The sequence below is a fragment of the Zosterops lateralis genome (genome assembly GCF_965231275.1).
Source record: "Zosterops lateralis genome assembly, chromosome: Z".
Taxonomy (NCBI): domain Eukaryota; kingdom Metazoa; phylum Chordata; class Aves; order Passeriformes; family Zosteropidae; genus Zosterops; species Zosterops lateralis.
The window spans coordinates 79,300,177-79,322,347 of record NC_139800.1 but is presented as its reverse complement, the minus strand read 5'-3'; the positions used below and the strand labels follow the sequence as shown (position 1 = coordinate 79,322,347).

General features: G+C 44.9%; 1 protein-coding gene across 1 annotated transcript in view; it reads left to right on the top strand.

Annotated features, from left to right (window-relative positions):
• GPC3 (glypican 3) overlaps positions 1-22,171 on the top strand; it is a gene marked incomplete at its 5' end in the record, with an annotated part of 134,641 nt that overhangs the window by 45,154 nt on the left and 67,316 nt on the right. The window contains one exon of the mRNA XM_083883198.1: positions 12,345-13,039. Within this exon, the coding sequence (XP_083739324.1) occupies positions 12,345-13,039 (695 nt within the window). The remainder of the gene's footprint in view (positions 1-12,344; positions 13,040-22,171) is intronic.

Sequence of the window (22,171 nt, the reverse complement as noted above, 5' to 3'; positions counted from 1 at the left end):
ATCAGCTGTGGCCAAACTGCCCTGGTGCTTTGCTCTTTTTGCCCTGGCTCAGGGTCAGGCTTTTCTAAGGGACCTTTGGGAAGGTCCTTGGGAAAGGGACTTTCCAAGGTCTTCGGGTCTTGTGTAAAAAGCTGAAAACCTTGGAAAAATGACAGAATGTTTCTGGAATGCTATTTACTTCAAACAGGAAACTGGATTTTGATGTAAATGTGGGATACTGTCTGCAAAGAGGATGCTTACCTCTCTTTGCCCATGTTAAGAACTAAATTTTTTTCTGGGTGCCAGAACAAGCATGCAGGTCTCCCCTTCTCTCTTCCCAAGGATCTTTTCCATCCCATGGTGCTGCGTAGTGCTGGAGCTCAGCTCTGTCTTGGGGTCTGGTGGTTTGAACTCAGATCACAAAATCATTAAGGTCTGAAAAGACTTCCAGCATCATTGAGTTCAACAATTTACCCAACACCTCCGTGTTCATCCCTCAACTATGTCCCCAGGTGTCATGCCCATGCATCTTTTGAACACTTTAGGGATGATGGCTCCACCACTTCCCACAAGCAGCAAATGATCAATGCAGAGAGTGGAAAATGGGTTTGCTCTGCATTTTCATTTCTAGAGGCTGTTGAAACTCCAACTGTTTTGTTATCAAAAAGGATCCATTTCTGACGTGCTTGAGCCAGTCAGTTAAGTGCAAACATGACAGGAAATGAAATTTTTGGTTCTTGACAAGAACTGAAAGACAAATGGTTTTTCAAAGGGAATTGTTCTTCTGGCAGGAGCAGTGGTAGGCTTGGTGTAGGGAAAGGCAGTTGTCTTTGGATCAGAATTCTCTGTATTTTAGCCTGAGCTCTTTTCCCCCTTGGTTTTTCTCCATGGATACAAAAAATTCAGGTGTTGATTCCCAAAGCAACTGAGTAATTGCACCTAAATTGTTATAACCTCTCAAATATGTCAGTGCTTCCACAAGCAGAGGAGATTATGGATGGGAGGAGAAGCAATGTGAAGTTTTAGAAAAAGATGATGCCTTTTCTTATTCAGCAGAGGATGTCTGTAGAGAGAAGTGTGCAAGCACTTACTCAAAGGCTCACTAAAAAATAAAATAACTGCAGAGGGGCCATTTTAGACAGGTCATGATGCAGTGTGTCTTTGAAATGACCCTCATGGGCTCTGCCCTCCCTGTCCAGCAATAAACTAATTCTCAGGACTAATGGTAAAATTCTGCAAGGCATGAATTCCCAACTTAAATAGATTTACAGTGAGTTAATAGATCTTCCAGCATATCTCTTGCAACCTATTTGTGGCAGCATTGTTTTAACATGCACAGTAATTGAAAAAATTGTCAAGATTTACAGTCTTTTCTGACCTATGTTTATCATACCTAAGAAAGACTCCATAATAGACATAACATTTGAAGTATGGACATAGACCCTTTGTGGCTGTATTCAGACAGGAGTTCTCTCTGGGTGGCAATTTTTCCTTGGGAAAAAGGGGATTTTGAAATTATGAGCAGCTGATACTTAACAAATGCCACCGAGAGGGTCACGTGTGCCAAGAGTTGCAGAGCAGACAAGTCAGAACAGTGTAATGATAAAGATGAACCTTCAGCTTTGGAGGTTATGCATTCTGTGTTGGTTTCCACATGCAGCCTTTGAAATACATGATCTTTATTTTGAGAGGACTATGATGGAAGTACCCTTTGGAAAAGCTGTTTATTTTTTTCCCAGGCATATTTGTCCTTGCTCCTTTTGTTAGCATTATTTATAAATCAAAAGCTATATTGATCTGGAGATTATGCGTTAAACCATGTCTGAGCAGTGGTTGCTCTATTACTGGGGAAAAGCAGTTGCCATAAAACTTTTGGTAAATTTATCGATCGATACTCTCCGTGTTCCTCCTCAGAAAAAAAAAGAACAAGCTGAATTTTAATTTACTGGGAACGCAGCGGAACACGTGGCCCCCGTGTTTCAGCAAGGGATTTAAGCCTGTGAGGAACTTTCCAGAGATGAATAGTGCCATTACTTTGCAGAGGATTATTCATGCTCTTGAAGGAAAGCCTCTCTGGAGCAGGCAGCGGAGCCTCCGATCGATTCCTGGCAGCTGTGGTTGTGAGTCTTGCTCTTGAGAGCCAAATTATCATCTCGTGCTCCTGTTACAATGGTTGCCTCGCTCTCACAGGGGGGAATAAGGAGATGATAAAACATCTTCCTTGTAAAATGAGTGTTAATCAAACCAGGGCTTTGAGCCAGGACGGAGCGGGATGCAGGAGCCATGTGGGATGCTGGGTGTGGACCAGCCATGGGCTCAGCTGGTGCCACCAGGATGTGATGTCCCATCTTCTGCTTCCTCCCTGGGCTGGGACCTGCCCATGCCCCAAATTAGAAAACAAAGTAAAAACCAATCAAAGAAAGAAAACAAAAAAACCAAAACAACAACAACAAAAAAAAAGACAAACCCCAAACCAGCAACCCCCTGAAAAAGCCAAGCAAACAACCCTGCTCAAACAAACAAAGACAACCCACAAAAAATCCAAGCCAAAAACCCATCAAACCACTCCTCCCTCACAAACAAACAAAACAGTACCCAGCATCCCACCAGCAAAACCACGGGTATTCTGGGGGGGTTCCACTCAAGGTACCACAGAGGAAGGAAGAGAAGAACTGGGTCTAGTTTTTGTCGAGCAAGATACTGCTAAAATATTCTAAAATATTCTTTATATGCCCAGTGGACCAGGTGCTGCCAGGGAGCATTGCAGTGTTTGGTTGCTCGTGTACTCCTGAGGAAATCCATGGTCTTATTACCATGTTGGAAACCTCTGTCTTTCTCTGGAGTGTCTTGAGACAAAACTGGCTTGAAAATCACTAAATTACTTTGGAGAATCTGGACATTGTTCTATGTCTTGGAAACAGTCGCTCCTTAGGGGGAAGAGTTACAACCATGTTGGTTGCTGTATGTCACTGAGTAAATGGCTTTTCCAAGTTCTGACGGCACAGGTGGGAAACTGATAACGGAAATAAAGGGGCTGGAGTGACTAAAGGATGGTCAACAGGTGCCCTGAAATAAGTGCAAGTCCTACGTGTTACTATAGGGATCAAGAAGTGATCTTCTGCCATTTGCTTTTCATCAGTCAGTTGAGATAACTTTAAAGAGAATTTGGCCAGGAGAGATTATTAAGGAAGGAATTTGCTGCTTAAATAAATAGTCTGCTCTCTATTGTTGGAGACTTAACAGGCTGATAAAAGCCCTCTGGAATGAAAGGGAGCCTGGAAAGCCCATCTCAGATCTGCCTTGCTCTAAAGTTACTGAGACCAATGCACTTCCAAAGAATTTTTTTCGACTCTTTGAATACAAGCTCAACTTGACCTGGTGGCTTGCTTCATCTTCATTTATTCTGATGAATAAAGGAATTTGCTAGGCTTGCATTTTTTCAGAAGTTGCTTGTAACTTTTAGTTTAAAATAAATGGAAGAACTATGCTAACTGGTGTCCTGGTCTTTAGAAATGCTTGGCTTGTAAATTTGGGTGGGAGTGCATGAAATCACTTGCCCTCTGCTCAATATGTGTGGCTTGTCATTCATCTTTGAAGAGGTATGCTGCTTTTTTGATATCTTGAAAACCCCATTAGGTGGATGTTGCAGCCTCCAATTAGTAAAATAAGGCTGTGTGGGTGACCAAGTAATGGGATTTTATTGTTTTGTTTCAGTTGGTTTGTTTGTTTTGTTTGGCTTTTGTTTGGGGTTTTTTGTTTGGTTTTTGTTAGAGATTTTTGTTTGTTTGGGTGTTTTTTTTTTTGGGCGGAAATCTGCTTTGTGTTAAAAAATTAAAACAAAACAATCCTAGATGTGCTTTTGCAGAGGTGAAGTGCTTGGGTGTGTGATATCTGCTCAGTTAGCCAGGGCAGAGAGGTCTTTCCCAAGGTTTTGTAGCTATTCCTGCTGCACAAGGCTGTGCTCCCTGGCTGAGCACCTGGCTTGAAATAAGTGTTATAGATGGAGTCTGTTGTCTCTGCAGCAAATTGGAGAGACTGGGAGCAAAGAAAGTAAGTATTTGGGATAAAAAAGTGGTGAAAGTGAACTTTGAACTTGAACCCCAGGCCTTACGTGGGTTTCAGCATCAGGATGGTGGCATGGGAGGTGTGGAGGGAAGATTATCATATTTCTCCCATCTGACAGGTTACAGGACAACCTTTACCTCTACCAGAGTGACCTTTTAGCTGCAGAAACCTCTTGCACCCTCTTTCTCAACTTTTCCAGCTTGTGCTCCCAGGCTTGATTTGAGCCTGCTGCTCCAGGTCCTTATTCCTCTTGCCCGTTGATTTTGATAAAGAACTGTGTTCATCCACCACTTGCACCAGCCTCGACTGTTTGCATTTTTAACTTTGTCTTTATTAAATTTTCAGGAACCTGTTAAGCATTCACACATCTGTCATGGCACGAAGCGTTATCTTTCTTGATGCTCAGGAAAACAAATTGCACAAGGGATGTGCAACCAATATTTAATCAAAAAATGCCAAGGCTATGTGTTCAGTCATGAAGCCCCAGAAAAGATTTTTACTGCAGAGTCATTCTTGTGAGGTGTTTGCTGTGAGATTTTTTTGTTTTGTTTTGTTTTGTTTATTTTCAAACTTTCACTTGAAGTGTAGGTTTCCTGTGTTGACTTGGGCACTCCCAAGGGTCTCTAGGGATCTCTACAGGCATCCTGGTACCCCTCAAAATATATTGCTTGTCTGTGGTCCATTCCAGCACCCCTGACCCTGCCTGTTGCTGTCATGACTTGTGGATACCAGTCTGGGTTACAGAGCACTGCACTGAGCTCCCTCCAGGTGCTCTGGTCCAGGTGAGGGGCTGGTTGGAAATGGGGAGCTGTGAGCACCAGCATTTCTTGTTTCCTTGCTTCTGGGCTGGTAGCAGCTTGTGTTGGTGAGCTCTGCTGTCTGCATTAACAAAGATTTTTGTGTGCAGGATATAAATATTAAATGGGAGAAGCACAGTGTGACTAATTGTGTAACAGTTGGACTGTTACCTGGACTGGAACAGGAGCGTATTTTCAGGGCAGTTTGAGTGGGTATAATGAGACGGATCATACAGTATTTTTATTAGAAACTTCAGGGAGTGTATTTCAAACTGCCAGGGCACTACATAAGATGAACAATTAAAAATAAATGGCTTTGGAGCTTGGCGTTTTGATAGAAACAGATAATTAGGAGAAGATGCTTTTTTTGACAAAAGCAAAAGGATTTGGCATTGGCTGGTGAGCAATACTGGCTTGGAAACTTGTAACTTGGCTGCTGTGGGAGTGAAGGCAGTGGGCATGGAGCTGGAAGGAGCCCTGTCTCATTTAAAGACTGGACCTTTGCTCTCTTGGACTGGTGCTGATGGAGCAAAGGTAAAAAGTGCAAACCTTGATGGCTTAAAATTAAGAAGAGAGAATAATGAAACTGTTCTACTTTTTATTATTAATGCTTTGAAGCTAATCTCATAAGCTTGGGAGCTTGAGACCATAATTTTTTTGTGACAATATTGTAAAAGTAATCCAAAAGGCTGTATCTTAGTTGAAAAAAAAAAAGCATTTCCTAAGCTTTAAACCCAAATGTGCTCAGTGAAACAAACCCTGTAAGAGCAGCAGTAGCACCATCTGATGGGTTTTGTAATGTCATAGACAAAAGTAATTATACTGCTTAGAAGAGCTTTTGTCTCCAGATAATGTTGTTAAAAACTTGCAGTGTAGTGTAAATCATAACGGAACAAATCTGGAGGCTGCTCTCATTGCTGCCAGGGGAAATTCTCTTAGATTTTGTTTCCTTTCTGCTCTATATATTGCAAACCTTTTCCAAGCTGGTAAATAAATATTACCTGCTGTTTGAAAAATGACTTGGGGTTGATCTCACCAGTAGTGCCTGTGGCAGCCAGGACATTATTGCAAACAGTTGTTCCCCCCTTGGTGAGCTCTCTTGTGTTTTGGGAACACAGGCTCTTGTGATGGGGCTGAAGTTGTCTGATTCATTGGAGATATTAAAGAAGCATTTCCTCTTTTTAGAGCTCACTCACATGAGAATTCTTCTGGCTTCTTTTGCCACTTCTGAGCAGTGTCACAGCAAGAACCAGGTCAAAAAAATACTTGTTTGAGCTTACAAACACCCAAACTTTTAGCATTTCCTTGATGAACATTTGAATTCCAGTCCATGAAGGTTGGTGGTGTTTTTGAGGGGCTGAGCAGTTTTGGCTTTTAGATGTAAAGGATTTTTAAAGGTTTGGGAGCCTTGGACCTGCAGGAAATGCAGTGATTGCATTGGGAACAGATTAATGAACTGATTAATTTTCCAGTGTCCTGCCTGGACACCCATGCTTTTGTCTCAGGGTGAAAATGATTCCCATGGGCTGAGAGATTCCAGTGCCAAGCTCTCTCCTGGTTTATTATTTGTATCCTGAGAAGCAAAGGAAGAAGTTTTGCCATCAGCAAGGAATCAGAGATCAGGTGGAGCCAAGGCAGGTGAAGTCTGGCCGGACCAGAGGCTCTCTGACCCCTGAAGTTATTGCTGTGCCTTGTGCAGAGAATTTGATGTCACGGTGAGCAGGGACCCTGCAGGGACTGGCCTGGGGAGAAAACCCAGAACATGAGGGGAACCATCAAATCCTAAAAGAAAGACTTCAGCAAATTCACTGAGCTTCAGGAGCTGGGTCACTTGCTGCCCTGGAGTAGTTGCATCATAGATGAGATTCATTGTGAGAGGAGGAGCACATTCATACATAAAAGGTATTTAAAGTGCATTTTGTGGAGCTGGTAAGATTTGAAAATGGCCCCATGTGTAGGACAGGCAATAACTGTGTGCCACATTTGCAGCCTGTAGTGCTCCATAGCAGCAGCATCCTGGGGAAGGTGCAGGAAATCACAAAATGCATCATCATCTGCAGAGGGAAATTCAGCTGACTGCCAGTGATCTGTGTTGACCTCCAGGGAGGTTTCTGTGGCATGGAAATCAGTTTTCTGTTCATTTTACAGTTTGAGATAGTGTGTGAGGGTTCACCACTCTGCCACACACTCCTGGAGGAAATGGCCCTGGAGTTCTCTGAGGGTGTAGGGAAACAGTGGTGACACCATGACCTTGTCTAGAATTACTTGCCTGGTTTTCTCCCCTCAAAAACCTCTGTGCCTTGCTGTTACTGGCTCTTGGTAGTAGAATAACAAAGGCTGTAGTTCCTCCACTGTGAAGAGATATCTTTGTGGTCAAGATAAGACTGTGTGTGGGGAGGCAAGTTTTTAAGCAAACAGTCCTTCACAAAAGTGCAAATGGGACTTGTGAGCTCAGCTCCAGAGGGTAAATAAGAGTAGCCATGGTGGGAGCTTTCCTGCTCGGAGAGAGTTTATGTTTGCAGGATTTATGTGTCTAGATGTCAAGAAACAGGAAAATCAATGTTGTAGGTGCAGTTCTAATGCCTTCTAATACTCAGCATGTGCTGAAGGGTCCATGGGTCACACAGTCCTGCACCTCCTCCTGTCTTTACTCCCTTCCCAGGTGCCCATGGACAATGAGCTGCTGGTGCAGCAGGTTTTGAGTGCAGCCCCTTCACCTTTGCTGAGCCTTGGCCAAAGAGGACTTGACTGCTGTGCTGTGTGACACCCAGAGAAGGGCAGCTGTCCCTGTTGAAAGCTTGTCTTTACAGCAAAACCAGAGCAGCACATCACTGGAGGGGCAGCATGAAGCCTATGGCACGTCCTGGTGCCTGAGTGGACCCTGCTGTCCCTCCTCCCAGTGGTCACAGTGGTGTGTGGAGGTGGCTCTGTGTGGTGCTGGTCTTTGGTGAGCTGGTGTGGGAAGCAGAAGGAGGACAACAGGCCTTATTTCACTTTTCCAAACACCTTCAGCTGCTTGTGAAGCATCCCTTGCTGAGCTTGGAATTGGAGGTGCACGTCTCTGCCCCAGCTCTGCAGCTGCCATCAGGTTTTGGCTCTCCCCCCTCCAGTAGGATGCTGTGTGGGAATGGCTTGCTGGGGTCACTTGTACCAGCTCCTTGTGGCTCGGGCAACTGCATCACATAATCTCTTAAATAAACCCATCAAGTGGCAGGCTGGGCTGGAGCCTCCTGCAGCCTGGGGCAGCCAGTAGGTTAATCCAGAGCTCCTCTGGCCCCTTTGAAGTTTGCTGCAGCTTAGGAGCCAACGAGCTTTCTCAGGAAAGCAGGAATTTTTACTAAGCAGCAGACTCTTATTATCTGGGCTGAGAACGGAGCGATTTCCTTCTCCTGCCAGTAATCCCCACTCAGGGCACTGTTATGCTCTTTTACAATTTATTTTCTCTAATTGCTGGTTTGCAGTGGCCACGCAGCTCTCCCTGAGCTCTGTTCTGGAGAATTTTTGCACTTTGAAAGGAGCTTAGTCCTTCCCTTCTGGCTGCTGGAATCGGGCAGCAATTCTCTCCAGGTACTTCAGCAAGAGTCCAGCTTGAAAAATAAGTAATAGACTGTGCTTTTCAACTAGTGACTGATGTCTGTGGTCTAGAGTAGGTTCAGCTGTTTCATTCATCCTTGGGAATCCTGATAAACTGCCCTTGACTGAGTACCAGGGCACCAGTGCTTGGTTGGTGATGATGCTCTGCCTCTCATCCTGCAAATATTCCCTTAGTTTCTCTTTCCTGGACAGGTGTCTAAGCAGACAGTTTCTCCAAGAGAAATGTTGTGGGAAATCGTGCCAATCTTTTCTAAAGTCCTGGTAGACAACATCCCCAGCCTTTCTTTGATCCACCAAGCTGCTCACCTTATCATGGAAGGAGATGAGATTGGTCAAGCAGGACCATGAACCCACATGGAGCTGGGCCTGATGCCCTGGTTGTTTTGTATGTGCCACGTGATTGCACTCAAGATGATCTCACCCTCCCAGGTACTGGCACATTTGCCAGCCTCCTGTCACTTGGGATCTCCCTGGGTAACCAGGACTGCTGGTAAATGATGGGCAGTGGCCTTGTGAGTTCTTCTGCCTGCTCCCTCAGTACCCTTGGGTGGACCCCATCCAGCCCCATTTGTGTGTATTTAAGTGATGTAGCAGGGCCCAGACCATTTTCTCCTAGATTATGGGGACTTTGTTCTCCCCCCCATCCTTGTCTTCCAGCTCAGGGTGCTGAGTACCTGGAGAAAATCTGGTTTTACTGAAGACTGAGAACAAGAAGGCATTAAGTTCCTCTGCCTTTTCCTCATTCTTTGTCACTGTGTTTCTCCCTGCATCCAATAAAGGATAGAGATTATATTGAGCCTTTCTTTTGTTGTTAATATATTTAAAGGAACATGTCTGATACTCTGCTGTGTCTGCATCTGTGTGTGTACTCTATAGTGATGGAGATTTGAAAAATGTGAGCCCTGCTCAGCTGTGCAGTGTTTTTCCCTGCTGAAGTTAGGGGTAAGTATGATGCTTTGCTTTGTATTCACAGTGCTGCAGCCAGACCTGCAGAACAGCTCCCTTAAATGGCAGCTTTTGAAAATATCCTTGAAATAAAAAATAGAAGAGAGAAAAGATTGAATTATCCTCCAACAATGAGTTTCAATAATGCCGTGTTATGAGTGGGGCAGATTTTACCAGCAGCAAATCCATGGGTTTTATCCAAATGTTGGGTTTTATGAGGGATCAGAAGCCTGTGTCACGTCTGTAATGCAGCATCCCCCTGTGTCCCTGTGACGTTCCCTCGTGGGAGCACAGGAGACTGACCCACAAAGTTTCCTCCCCTTTGAAGCACTTGGAGCCTGGCTGAGGGTCACTGCAGCTGCTGGCAGCTGGGGATTTGTAATTCCTGCAGCCAGCGCTTCCCAAGGAATATTTCAGAATAAGCAACCACTGTGGGAGCTGGGTGGGAGAGATTTTGGATGTGTAAGACTTCTTTTTTACAAAGTTTTATTATTTCTTGCATCTATTAATAGGGCAGCAGGAGTCTCCGTGTGCTTTTATAATCCCTGTTGCGCTTTCTAATGGATATATGCAAAAGCTCCAAGGCACATAAAATAGACACTCTCAGCCAGTTATTACGATAAAAATTATGTGCATGTCATGACCTTTAAGCAGTGGGACTGTGTGTGCATGCTCTTCTGATAGGCCACTGTTCTCCATCCCTTTCTGAAGCCCTTCTCGCCCTAGGAGGTTTGCATAGGAGCTTGGAATATTTTTCTAATCAGCGAAGAGTCTTTTGGCTCTGATGATAACTGACAAAGCACAGAAGAGGAAGAGTGATGACTTTTACTGAAGGGAACTAACAGGGAAGAGGGTAAAGGCGAATGGTGAGGCACAGCATGAAAATCCTGGCACCGTCTCCACTGCTGTCAAAAAACCCCACTGGTCCAAAAAGTTCTTTGTGCTTTTTGAGGCAAAAGCTGTTCTGCTGCTCTTGAGAATAAAGAGGTGGGGGGAAAAAGTTCTGTAATCCATGTGTCCTCTTTAAAAAGACTTTTTTTGTTGTTTTAAAACTTTTAATAATAGTGCAATCAGCATTTCATATAGTGCAACTGCTCTGCTTGCAGAGCCCAGTCTATGTCACACTTATTGTATGACAGACATCCTCTGTCTGGGGGTGAGGAATGGGATGCTGGCTGTCCTGGTGAGAGAGGCAGGGAGAGAGGGGCCCTGTGTCCTTGCACCTCTGCATCCCTCAGTCTGTGCTGTGAGGAAGGAGGGATTGCTGTCACCTGGGAACACAGACGGTTGTTCTTGGCTTGCTGGGACAGTCTTGGTGTGAGTGTCTGGAGCTCACTGTGGACATAATGCTTCAGCAGCATGCCTGGGAGGTGTGCAGGCACCAGATGGGATGGACACACTGTTAGCAGAAGTATATCAGTAATTTCTGGTTAGCTCTGATCACTGTTTACACCACAGCTTTCTGCATGCTGGCGTGGGGTGCAGCAGCAGTGCCCTGTTCTTCCAGGCATCCCTGAATAGGATACACCCAGGAGGAAAGAGCTGGAAGTCCTGGAGTTGTGATGGTCTTAAAAGCTCTTGAGTAATGCAAGAGGTTATGCAGGGTGAGCAGCAAGGCCCAGCACTGCTTGTGACAGTGTTGATACTGAACTCCTGTGGAGATGTGTCAGGCCATGCTCAGCTGCATTCCAGCCTTAACAAATGGGGGAAATAACTCTTATGGCTTTAAAAATTAAACATTCCCTTTAATTATTGAACATGAATAATTTTCATGCAAATTGAGCCAGGATGTGTGTTTCCAGAGTGACAGAGTTTAGAGCAGTTACATCGTGGGGTGTCAGTGACCTGTGAACTGAAAGGCTGTTCATTAATTTAGGCATTTTATGAATAGTACCCTGGAGGGTGGGATATAGGCTGGTGGAGCAAGCTGGCCAAAGAAAAAGACTTTAGTTTGCACTGATGGTCTCCCCTTCTAATGCTTTAAGGTGCAAAATTGTGTGTGTGGGTATGTTGTCCTTATATAGGGAGGTATGGTTATTTTGGAAGCCTCCTGATGAGGAGGACTATCATTAAAAGAATGACTGTGCAGTGACTGTGGGTGCTTCCCTGCTCACCTTGTGGAAGAGACGTGGGCTGAGGATCCTAAGGTCTTTGAAGGTGGAGATGGGAAAATGTGATTTTTCCTAGTAAAATGCCAGTCTCTGTCTAAAACTTGAATTTCATGGGACAGTGTGGGACAACCTGGTAGGTATGAGAGTGTTCCTGGCTGGGCACCCACAGGTGGACATGGCACCACTGGCTCTCAGCATTGCTTTGGGCAACAGAGCAGTTCACATCCAGGTCAAATGAAACACATGCAGGTGAAATGCTGAAGTGAGCCTGGTGCATCTGGGAAAACTGCAGCACTGTGGGGGCTTTCCCAGTGTCTTTGAGGACACTTGGTGCAGGGTACCTGCTGGGGGTTGAGTCAGAATGTTGTCTGTGATTAAACTCCTGTTTAAGTATTTTCCTTTTTATAATGGAATGTCAGCATTTACTGTTTCCTGATTTTAAACACTGTACAGTTTGTCAAACATTTATCTCTGCTTTAAATTAAGTCTGCGGATAGAATTCCTGTTAATTTCAAATCAATATGAAAGGGAGGAAAGAAAGAAATTGCAGTCTAGCCCTTTTCTTGAATCAATATTTTCTTTAAAAGCTGAAATGTTAACTAGATCATAGTTCTTTTTTTTGCCATTTTGAAATGTAGCTTCTGTTTAAAGAATTTATGCATTTCCCCTGGAAACTGCTGATGCTGGTGTTTCGCAGCAGGCACGGCTGCCAGCAGGTGTTTGACCCAAGGCAGGCAGGATGGGGCCAGCCCTGGCAGCAGTGATGTGGCAGAACATTATCCTCCCTGTTTCTGAGCTCACCATCTCTTAATAACATTTTTTTTGTTGTTGTTGTTTTTGTTCTGTTTTGCAGAAGCCTTTGAAATTGTAGTGCGGCATGCAAGAAACTTCACCAACAGCATGTTTAGGACCTACTACCAGAGCATGGGGCCCAAGGCCCTTAAATTTGTTGGAGAACTTTTTACTGATATCTCTCTGTACATACTGGGCTCTGACATCAGCGTCAATGACATGATAAATGAATTTTTTGACAGTTTGTTCCCTTTGGTTTACTCTCACTTGATTAACCCCGGCTTCCCTGATCCCTCCATGGAGATGACCGAATGCCTGCGGGCGGCCAGGAGAGACCTCAAAGTCTTTGGGAACTACCCCAAGACCATGATGACGCAGGTGTCCAAGTCCCTGCAGGCCACACGAGTGTTTCTGCAGGCTCTGAACCTGGGGATCGAGGTGATAAACACCACTGACCACCTGAAATTCAGCAAGGACTGTGGGCGGGCACTGCTGAAGATGTGGTACTGCTCCCACTGCCAGGGGCTGCTCGTGGCCAAGCCCTGTGCCAGCTACTGTGGGGCCGTGATGCAGGGATGCCTGGCGGGCGTCCTGGAGATCCATAACCTCTGGAAGGAGTACATTGGAGCTCTGGAGGGGCTGACCAGAGGGATGCATGGCATCTATGACATGGAGCATGTCCTGCTGAGCCTGTTCTCCGTGGTGCGTGACGCCATCGTCCATGTGCAGAAGAACGAAGGGAAGCTCTCGACAGCTGTGAGTAGTTCTCTGCAGTTCCCCAGGCTCTCTGCCGTGCTTTGTAAACAAAACCCAAATGCTCCAATTGCCAGCCCCCTTCCTGCCCTCTCTGATCTTCCAAAAAACTTTTGGCAGCATTTGAAACTCCTGTTCACAGTGTTGAGTTTTCCATTAAGGGCTTTGCCTCTTTTCAGGTTTGTCAGAGCAGAAGGGTCTGGACTTGCCCTGGGGTGTGAGGTTGGGAGCTGAGATATCCCAGCATCTTCAGTTTTCCCTGAGTGCTGTGCTTGCCCTGCTCTGAAAGGCTGGTCCTGCTCTGCAGGTGTCTCCTGCCTCCTTTATCATCACAAAAATATACCTTCAAATAGATGCCAAGCAGAGGCATGTGCTGTAGCATCCCCTGATTTACCAAAGAAGAGCTGCTTCTCCATCTTTTAGTAACTTGTTTCAGTTTTAGGCTGCATTTAATGAGATTGTTTCTTACTTTTACTTGACTCTTTAAAAACACATTGTGTGAATTTCTGAGCTTCCTGAGAAACTGAGGCTGTCTTGTTCTGAAAATCCTGTTGTTCCATTTCAACACCAAGAGCAAATATCCTGTGATACTACGATGCTTGTTCTGCAGAGGAGATTTTTCTTGAGGCACAATTGAGCTCCATGTAGGTAGGGAAGAGTTGGGGATGGGGCAAAGGTGTGGGAGTATTGTAATAGTTTGCTTAAAGCCCAAAGATGATTAAAATCTGACACGTTTCCCTGTTAGCTGCTTATTCCTGCCATTCTTGACTCCTGTTTACAAAAGAACTGTGTTCGTGTAGGTCACTGTACTACTTGCACTGTAAGTAACTCTTATCTTTTTTAGTGGGGACCATGGAAATGTATCAGCTTATGAGCTTTGGGCTGTGTGGCACTGAGCCAGCAGCACTTTGTGCTGTTCTCTGTGCTGGCTTTGCTCAGCCACACTTGTGCAGGTTGTGAAATAACCTGGTGGCAGTCAGGTGGTTTCCCAGCCCAGGTAGTTTGGCTCACATGGACCAAGCCTTCTCCAGTGCTTAAAAAGGGTTTAGGGGGCAAATCACATTGAGTTGGATTGCTCTTGTGTCGCAGTGACCAGGAGGAGTCTGTGGCTGGGCTGGGTGTTGGTCACCTGAGCAGATGGGCCCATGCAGGACTTGTGGGCAGCATGTTAAGCTCCAGGGTACAGTGTAGGACATTGGCTTTTAACCTGCCTGAGTCCCTTCCTGCAGAAAATCACTCTTTTACAGCAGCCTGCCGTGTTCTACTTGTGCAGGGAGGTTCCAGCTGATGGTCAGGAGCAGCAGCTCTGCTACCACAGAGCCAGGGGAGGTTGTTCTTACACCAGCCAGAACCATCAGTCAACCCTCTCTGGAACAGCAAAGGAGCAGAGGTGTAACTGTAGGTTTACCTTGAGTTCAGGTGAAATGGAGGATTTGTGTTACAGCTGCTAACAAGAGAAAACCCAGCTCAACTCTAAGCTGGAATTACAGGAAGTAAGAATTCTCATTTGCAATTTCCAGGACAGTAAGAAACAAAACTTATTTCTATATGTAGAGTGAGCCTGTTTAATCTCAAAAGATTTGTTGACATATTCAGCTGTGAGCAGAAGCATCCAACATGTTTTGCATCAGTGAACCCACCATGCTTGTGGGTACCAAAGCAGAGCAGAAATACAGTGCTGAAAGGATCAGTTTTTGTTCTCCCATATCTTTCTTTTATTGGCACAAAACCAAATATGCACTTTTTCTTGGACATGTCCATGTATATAGTGAGCAAACACAACTCTCCCTTATATTACTGAATATTGACACCTTGATCTGTCCACAGAGAATGTGCTTGTGGGAGGACAAGTAGATGTAGGGCCACTAAAGTCAACACAAAGAAGTAGAACTACAATCTCCCCACCCTCTGCCAAAACAGAACATAAATTGCTTCCTTTACAACAAAAATTTACTGGGCATTACAAAACCATTCAGTGCTTTTGTACTTGGTAAAGCTGTTGGAATTCATTAGTGCCATATGTAGCTAGGTTCTTACTTAAACATAACTCTTCTTTATTATTTAATACTTCAGTGATTCACTTATTTGCTCTAGAGACATTTTTGTGTTATTAGAGTGAAGAAGAAAAAAATCCAAGCCAAACAAGCCAGTTGCCTGGCAATTGTCACTAAAAAATAATGGCCACTGTGTTTTTGAAGTTCATTTTTAAAACACTGATGTTGCTCAGCTAAGGGTTTTATGTCAGACCTGAGCCCAGAGCAACTTTTTTTTTTTTTTTTTTTTTTTTTTTAACAAATGAGGATATGAGCTGGTCAGTGGAGAAATAAGGCAATAATGGAAGCACTGACTTCTTTAACTATGGTATTGGGAGGGCTGGCTCTAATAGCTGAGCTGGATCAGGACCTGGGGTAATCTGGGGTAAATATCTTTGTAAGATATCACTTTGTAAATGATAGAATACAAGTTTTTTTATTTAGCTGTGCTATGATGAAAGTTTCTCTGTTAAACTGATCAGCACATATTGAGTTTCAAAGAATATACCTGGAAGCAAGCAGTTATATTTACTGTTATTCTGTAAATATGATTCTTTTTAGACGCTGTAGTCGTACCAAAGTATGAAATGCCACAGGGGTTGTCTTTGAAAATGTGAGTTTTTACACTCGCCCTGGTTTCTCATATTTACCTCTTTTATTACTGACCTTGGCCACCACTGCTTCTGTAGGCAAAATACAGTTCGCCTGCATGGTATTAAGGTTATAATAAGAATAATGACAGGTTATTTAATTGTCATTAAAATCCTCTGGAATTATGGAAAATTTATCTTCCATGCCCGTAGTGATTGTACCATGAATAACAACACTACTGCACTTGCCTGTCCTTTGGGCTTCTTTTGTGTGGTTTTTTTTTTTCACACCACTGTTGGTATTTCTGCAGCAGTGGTTTTGCCTCCTGGTATTTCAGATCCTCAGGCGTGTTACCTGGCTGAGCACCTTTTCTCCATGTGGTTGTTCCTTATTCCCCCTGCTGGGAATAAGGGTGTGAGCATTCACACACAGACCTGGACCCCTTTGTAGCTTGGAACAGACCTGGCTACAAAGGGCGCAGGAACTTGAGCCCCAGAGGTGTTGCAGAGCCTCCAGGTAGGTTTCTGAGGAGCTCTACAGTCCCCAAGAGGAGGAAGTCATACTGCTGTAAATCTGCTTTTGGAAACTGTGCCTCCAGGCATACATTTAAATGGGAGCCTGTGTGTTGTTCCTGGTCTGTAAACAGCAGTGCAGAAGAGTGAATTCAGTAATGTGGCAGTAAACAGTTCCCATCCCAAGCCTTGCTTTAGTAGCTAATTTGTCAGCTGTGGTGTGTGTTGGGGCTTTATTATTTCTACAATTTGTCTGCTTAAAAACTTCACCCCTAAAACCTGCTATTAAAATACTTTATCAAGGAGGCTGACTCTCAGGGCACACTGGGAAAAAAATTGCTGTCTAGGCCTATATCTATATTAATTTTCTAATCTCCTACCTTTTCCCTGGTTGAAAATCGGCCTAGTGTGTCCACCTCTTGTAGATATTTTAATCATGAGTGTAGGGAAGAATGATTTTAGTCAATCTGTTTGTTCTTTTTACCACAAACCAAGACAACTGGGAGAGATGCAGTATAAATAAGCTTAATAAAATATTCAACCCCAGCACCTCCAAAAGTTAGTGCTTTCTCTCTTACTGGAATTACAAGGGAGACAGTCAGGGGTCTTACATAGGTAAAAGTTGATCTCTTCTGAGGTTAGAATCATAGAATGGTTTAGGTTGGAAGGGACCTTAAAGATCATCTTGTTCTGACTCCCCTTCCATGGGCAGGGACACCTTTTACTGTCCCAGGTTGCTCCAAGCCTCATCCACCCTGGTCTTGAACATTGCCAGGGATGGGGCATCCACAGCTTCTCTGGGAAACCTGTGCCAAGGCATCACCACCCTCACAGTGAACAATTTCTTCCTAATATCTAATCTAAACCTCTGTCAGCTAAAAGCCATTCCTCCTTGTCCTAAGTCCCACTCCAGCTCTCTTGGAGCCCCATTAGGCACTGGAAGGTCTCCTGGCAGCTTTCTCTTCTCCAGATTGAACAACCCTAATTCTCTCAGCCTGTCTCCATAGCTCCAGACCTCTGATGAACTTTGCCACCCTCACTCCAACAGGTCCATGTCCTTCTTATCTTGGGGGGCCTTGGAGCTGGAGGAAATACTCCAGGTGGGGTCTCACTAGAGTGGAGCAGAGGGACAGAATCCCCTCCCTCAACCTGCTGCTCACCCCATTTTTGATGCCACCCAGTTTCCCAGCTCCTGCTGCTCCCCTTGCAGTCATTAGTTCAGCTCCACCTGCAGGGCATTGTCTAGAAAGGAAAGAGCAGGGAGTCTAGCAAAGTTGTGGGTTTTTTTTTTTTTTTTTTTTTTTTTTTTTTTTTTTTTTTCTTTCTTTCTTTCTTTCTTTCACTCAGAACTGATGACTGAGTTTGTAGAAAATCCCAGTAAATTGCAAAATTAACCTGAGCTTTGTTCAACCACTTGCACTCATCAGAAGGAGGGAAGGAGAAAGGTGCCAGTGCTGTATGGGAACAGCATGCAATTCCCAATGTGCTTGTCCTGTGAGCAGATCCCTGCTGCTTTACTTCCCTGCAAACACCTTTAAAAGACTGTTTAGGCCTGGGTTAACGAGGTTATACAGCTCGGGTGCTGTGGAGGTGATGCCATTGGGCAGGCTGGGTTTGATGTTATCCCAAAGCTGAAGTGCTCACCTCACCTGGCTCAGGGACAGTGCTTGGTGTGAACCCAGCTCTAAAGGCCTTGGCAAGCCTCACAGTCAGGAAAACTGGACCCTTCCTTCCCTAGATTTTTAGGGAATCCTGGCAGGGAAGTCATGAGCATGTTGTAAAGATAACCAGGTACTTTGGTTGATTGTAGCACCACAGAAACATCGCTGCAATGTGGGTTCAAAATAGCAGTTCCAGCAGATACACAGGGTTGAAAATCAAGAATATGCAAATAAACTGAACTTTTGGCATCCAGGAATGAAAATGCCACCCATTGCCATACACAGTGATTTAGAACATTTGTCAGCACAGTGATACCAGGCTGGCTTTCCCCAAATACTGCCCAGGAGCTGCTTTTGGGGCCATCTCACCTGGTGACTTGCTGGAAGCTGCTTTGCTCAGCAGGTTGCACCAGCATGGAGCTCTGGTGAGTTTTCCTAACTGCTAATGGGTTTTTCTGTCTGCACTAGAGCTGGCAAGAGATTTGTGGGGAAAGCTTTGAAATTACAGCGCTGTTTGCAAAGTCCTTCCCTCTGAGATGCCGAGATGGGTTTCTTTGTACTTTTAATGTGGGTTGCTTTTTGTTGGCATCACTCCTGGGAGAGTCAGCTGGATGTACAGCCTCTGTATTTTCAAGTCCTTTATTGGCAAAGTTTAATCCTCAGGCTATTCTCTAATACTCACTGGTTGCTAGCTCCATTTTTCACTTAAAGCTAGGAATACAGGTGAAGTTTTGGTTTTCAGTGATCTCAAACTCCCTCAGAACTATCCCAAGGTGTGTGCACTGTGTATTTTGTTATCCATTTTGTGATAAGCAGTGTAAGGTGCCTGATAAGCGTGTTAAAGCAAGCATCTGTTCCCCCTGCAGGATGAAAATAAGCCCTATTATGAGGACAGTATCAGCAGCATTCCCATTGCTGTGAAAAGACCTTGGGAGTACTGTGATTAGCTGTCTGAAGAGGTTTCAGGTAGTAAAGATTTTCTGACACCTGGGGAAGCATATGGAAAAGCACTGAATTTCAAGGTGTTGATCTTGATCTAGAAATCTCCAAGTTGGTGGCTTGGCTAGTGCCAAAAGAATAAGGGAAAAAGTTATTCATGCCTGCACTTTTGTAACCCATTATCAACAATTTTGATCCAGCTACTTTGGCACACTGCTGCAGGTCTTAAATCTCTGGTCTAGTATTCAAATATGCAGTAGCAAATTAGGGACCTGAATCTTACTCTTGGAAGGGACTTTGGCATGAGTGCTCTTGACCATCACTTGTCTATCTGGGGGAGTGAGAGTCAAAGGTTATTTTCAGCCTAGTGGAAGCTTTACCTCTTGTCTGCCCTGGGGAGGGAGACCACTGGTGTCACAATTAATCAATTAATTCACTGCTAGCAAGAATTTTGCCTGTGAGGATGCAAGGTACATGTCTTTGGTCAGGATTATTCTTTTCCAGTGTGGGCAGAGTGTGCCCTCCTCCTTGCCTTGGTGGCATGGCAAGGCTTTGGGTCAGTTTGTCACTGGACTGGGTCTGGATGAAGCAGACTGACTGAGTGAGTGGGGCTCTGCAGAGCTGCTGGGTGGAAACAGTGGCCAGTGATGCTCAAACCTGTCACTGCAAAGCCAGAGGAGGTGGCACTGGACGTCAGCAGAGGTTTAATTTAAAAATAATATTACATTTTGCTTCTATTTGTAAATGTTGATATTATACTTTTCTTTTTTGTTCTCCCTTTGTCCTTTTAACTGGACGTGTTCTGTCCCCTGAGATGTGCCCTTTCAAGGGAATTTACAGTGAGGCCACTTTTTAAAATAAAAAGTAGAAGGTAGCTGCTGGCAGTGCCTGTGCCTCCCTGCATGCACACATGGCAGCACATGGAGCATCCTTTGACAGTGTGTTTGGTGTCCAACCCAACTTTGCACTGAAGATCACGTGAATCTGTTTGTTGACTTCAGTCCTGAGACAGATCACTCAGCTGGTGGCAACTTCATCCTCACTGCTCTGTGGCTTAAAAAGAGCTTTTTAAGGCTTCTGCATTTTGTGGGTGGGAATATCACAGAGCACCCACTGAGCCTGGCTTGATCTCCCTTCAGATCCCACGCTGGCTGCATTGCAAGTGAGATGCATGCTGGTTTGCGTGTGATGGGATGTCTTGCATCTTTTCCAAGCTGAAGTCAGAACAAGCCTAAAGGCCTCATGCAGATTAATTACTGGTTCTGTGTAGCTGTCTGCATGTACTGTGGCTTGGCGTGCTCCTTGTTTTAGTGGAGGAGCTAATTTGTTGTTTTGCAACTGGCTCCCGAGTGTTTAAAAAGATATCTGGTTCTGCGATGCCCTGGCATCAGCACAAAGAACTCCCAGAGTTAGTGGGGCAGGATACAGTCCTAACAGCTGGAAATTAGGGTACACATCTTTGCAATGTTTTGCAGCTTTCTTCACTGCACAGAAAAACTTCTTTTCTTCCTCATCTCTTTTTCCTGGCTCGCATCACAGCTTGGTTGGACACCAGGATCTGGGATGCTTTGGGATGTAGGAGAGGAGGGAGCTGGTGGTCATGCCATGCAAAGCATTGCAGGAGGGGATGTATGGGGTGCTTGTTCCTTCACCTCTGAGCTTCAAGCTTTCAGACTGTCTGATTTTTTAAATAAATTGTAATGGTCAAGGACAGAATGGGAGGTCTTGAAATAGATTGGATTTAAGCAGGAAAAAAAAAGTGTTTCGTTCATGAATGAAAGATCACAGCATCAGAAAGTCCCCTCCTTATGTCTTGAGGCTTCATCTTCATTAAAAACTGTAGGAGAGGTGGTGGCCAGGGAGGAGCTGCCCCTCTGAAAGGGGAGGGCTGGGGCACAGCCCTTTCACTGGGGCTGTATTTGCAAATGAGCTTTGCAGCTGAACTTCCTTCAGAGATAAACCAGCCTCATGCTCTGGGTCCTTGCTGAGATTCAGATTTGGTTAACTGAAGGATGCTACAAGCTGGTGCATGGCAGGAGACTGTTAGGTGTGGGCTGATCCCCCCGGCTCCTGAGGAGCCTGCAGAGAAGTGATATCCATGGCATGATCTGCCATTATTCTTATTAAACTCAGTCCCTCCAGATGTGCCATTGCCCTGAACACTTATTGTGGAATGGAGGAGCTGCCTGTGGAATTCTCTGTTGAAACTGCCCACACATTTTCTTTTACCAGAGAGATAAAACCCCTGAGCATCAGCCCTGCAGACGTGGCTCCCTGCTTGCTGCCCAGATTGCTGCAGCCTCCTGCAACCCCTATTAACATAGATGCTTTATTAGCAAAATACATTCTGCCCCATTTCCTTTCCTGAAGAATTTTATCCTTGCTTAGACCCGCAGCTTTGCAACACCAGAGTGGTGCTCACCAATATCCATCTCTCTGTGCTTTTTACGCTAAACCCTCTTTTGGCCTCATTATCCGTGACTGCAGCTTCCACTCAGACCTCCATCCGGGGTCATTCACCGGGCATCCTTCATCTTAACAGTGCTGAGTTTACTTCCAGTGACAGTAACCCCCGTGAGTGTTGCTGCCTTAAAACCAGAACTATCTCCCCCATTAGCAATGCTGATGAATGAGCCAAGAACAAACCAGAAACTTAAAAGCCACCCTCTGCAAAGCAGAAATAGTGCCCAGAGCTGCCCGGGCGGAGCAGTGGTGTTTTGTTTTGAGCTGGAGAAGGATGAGGGGCTGGGTTGCAATGAGTGGTTTGCTTCATTTTGAATTCTCTGCCCGTGTGTGGTGCTGCGAATTATATCATTTTTGCATCTTATTGTAAAGTGGCTTTGAGGTACCAGGCATGAAAGATGCTAAATACGCTTCACTGGGGAAAGAAAAAAAAATTAACAAACAACTGAGGCAGGTTTTTCATCCATCTGCTGCAGCAGTGCACCCCTCATTGCTGGGTCCTCACTGCCTTATCAAGCTACTGCAAAAAGAGCTGGTAGCCTTTTCCATCCCTACCTGTGGTGTTGCCCCACTAATGAGCCCCCGAGGGCACGGAGCCTGCTTTCAGAAGGTGAAGTTTGCTGCTAACTGCATTATTCTTCCAAAGACTTGTTTAAGCAAGAGCAGCCTGGCTGCAGAAAGCTGTGCTGATAGCCTACAGCTACTTGGGCAGAGTTATTTCTGTTTAAAAAGAAAAAGAAAAGAAAAAGCAAAGCAGCTGTTGGCAAATTTTGCAATTCTTTATGCACGTGTATCTTTCTAACGTAATAATTTTTCACACCCAATTCTCTTCCATGCTACTGGCAAAGGCTGAAAGGATGCTCTGAGCCAGTGACCTGGAGAGAACCACCTGGAGAAGCCTGGTGGTTGCTGAGGAAAACTTGGGGGTGAACTGAT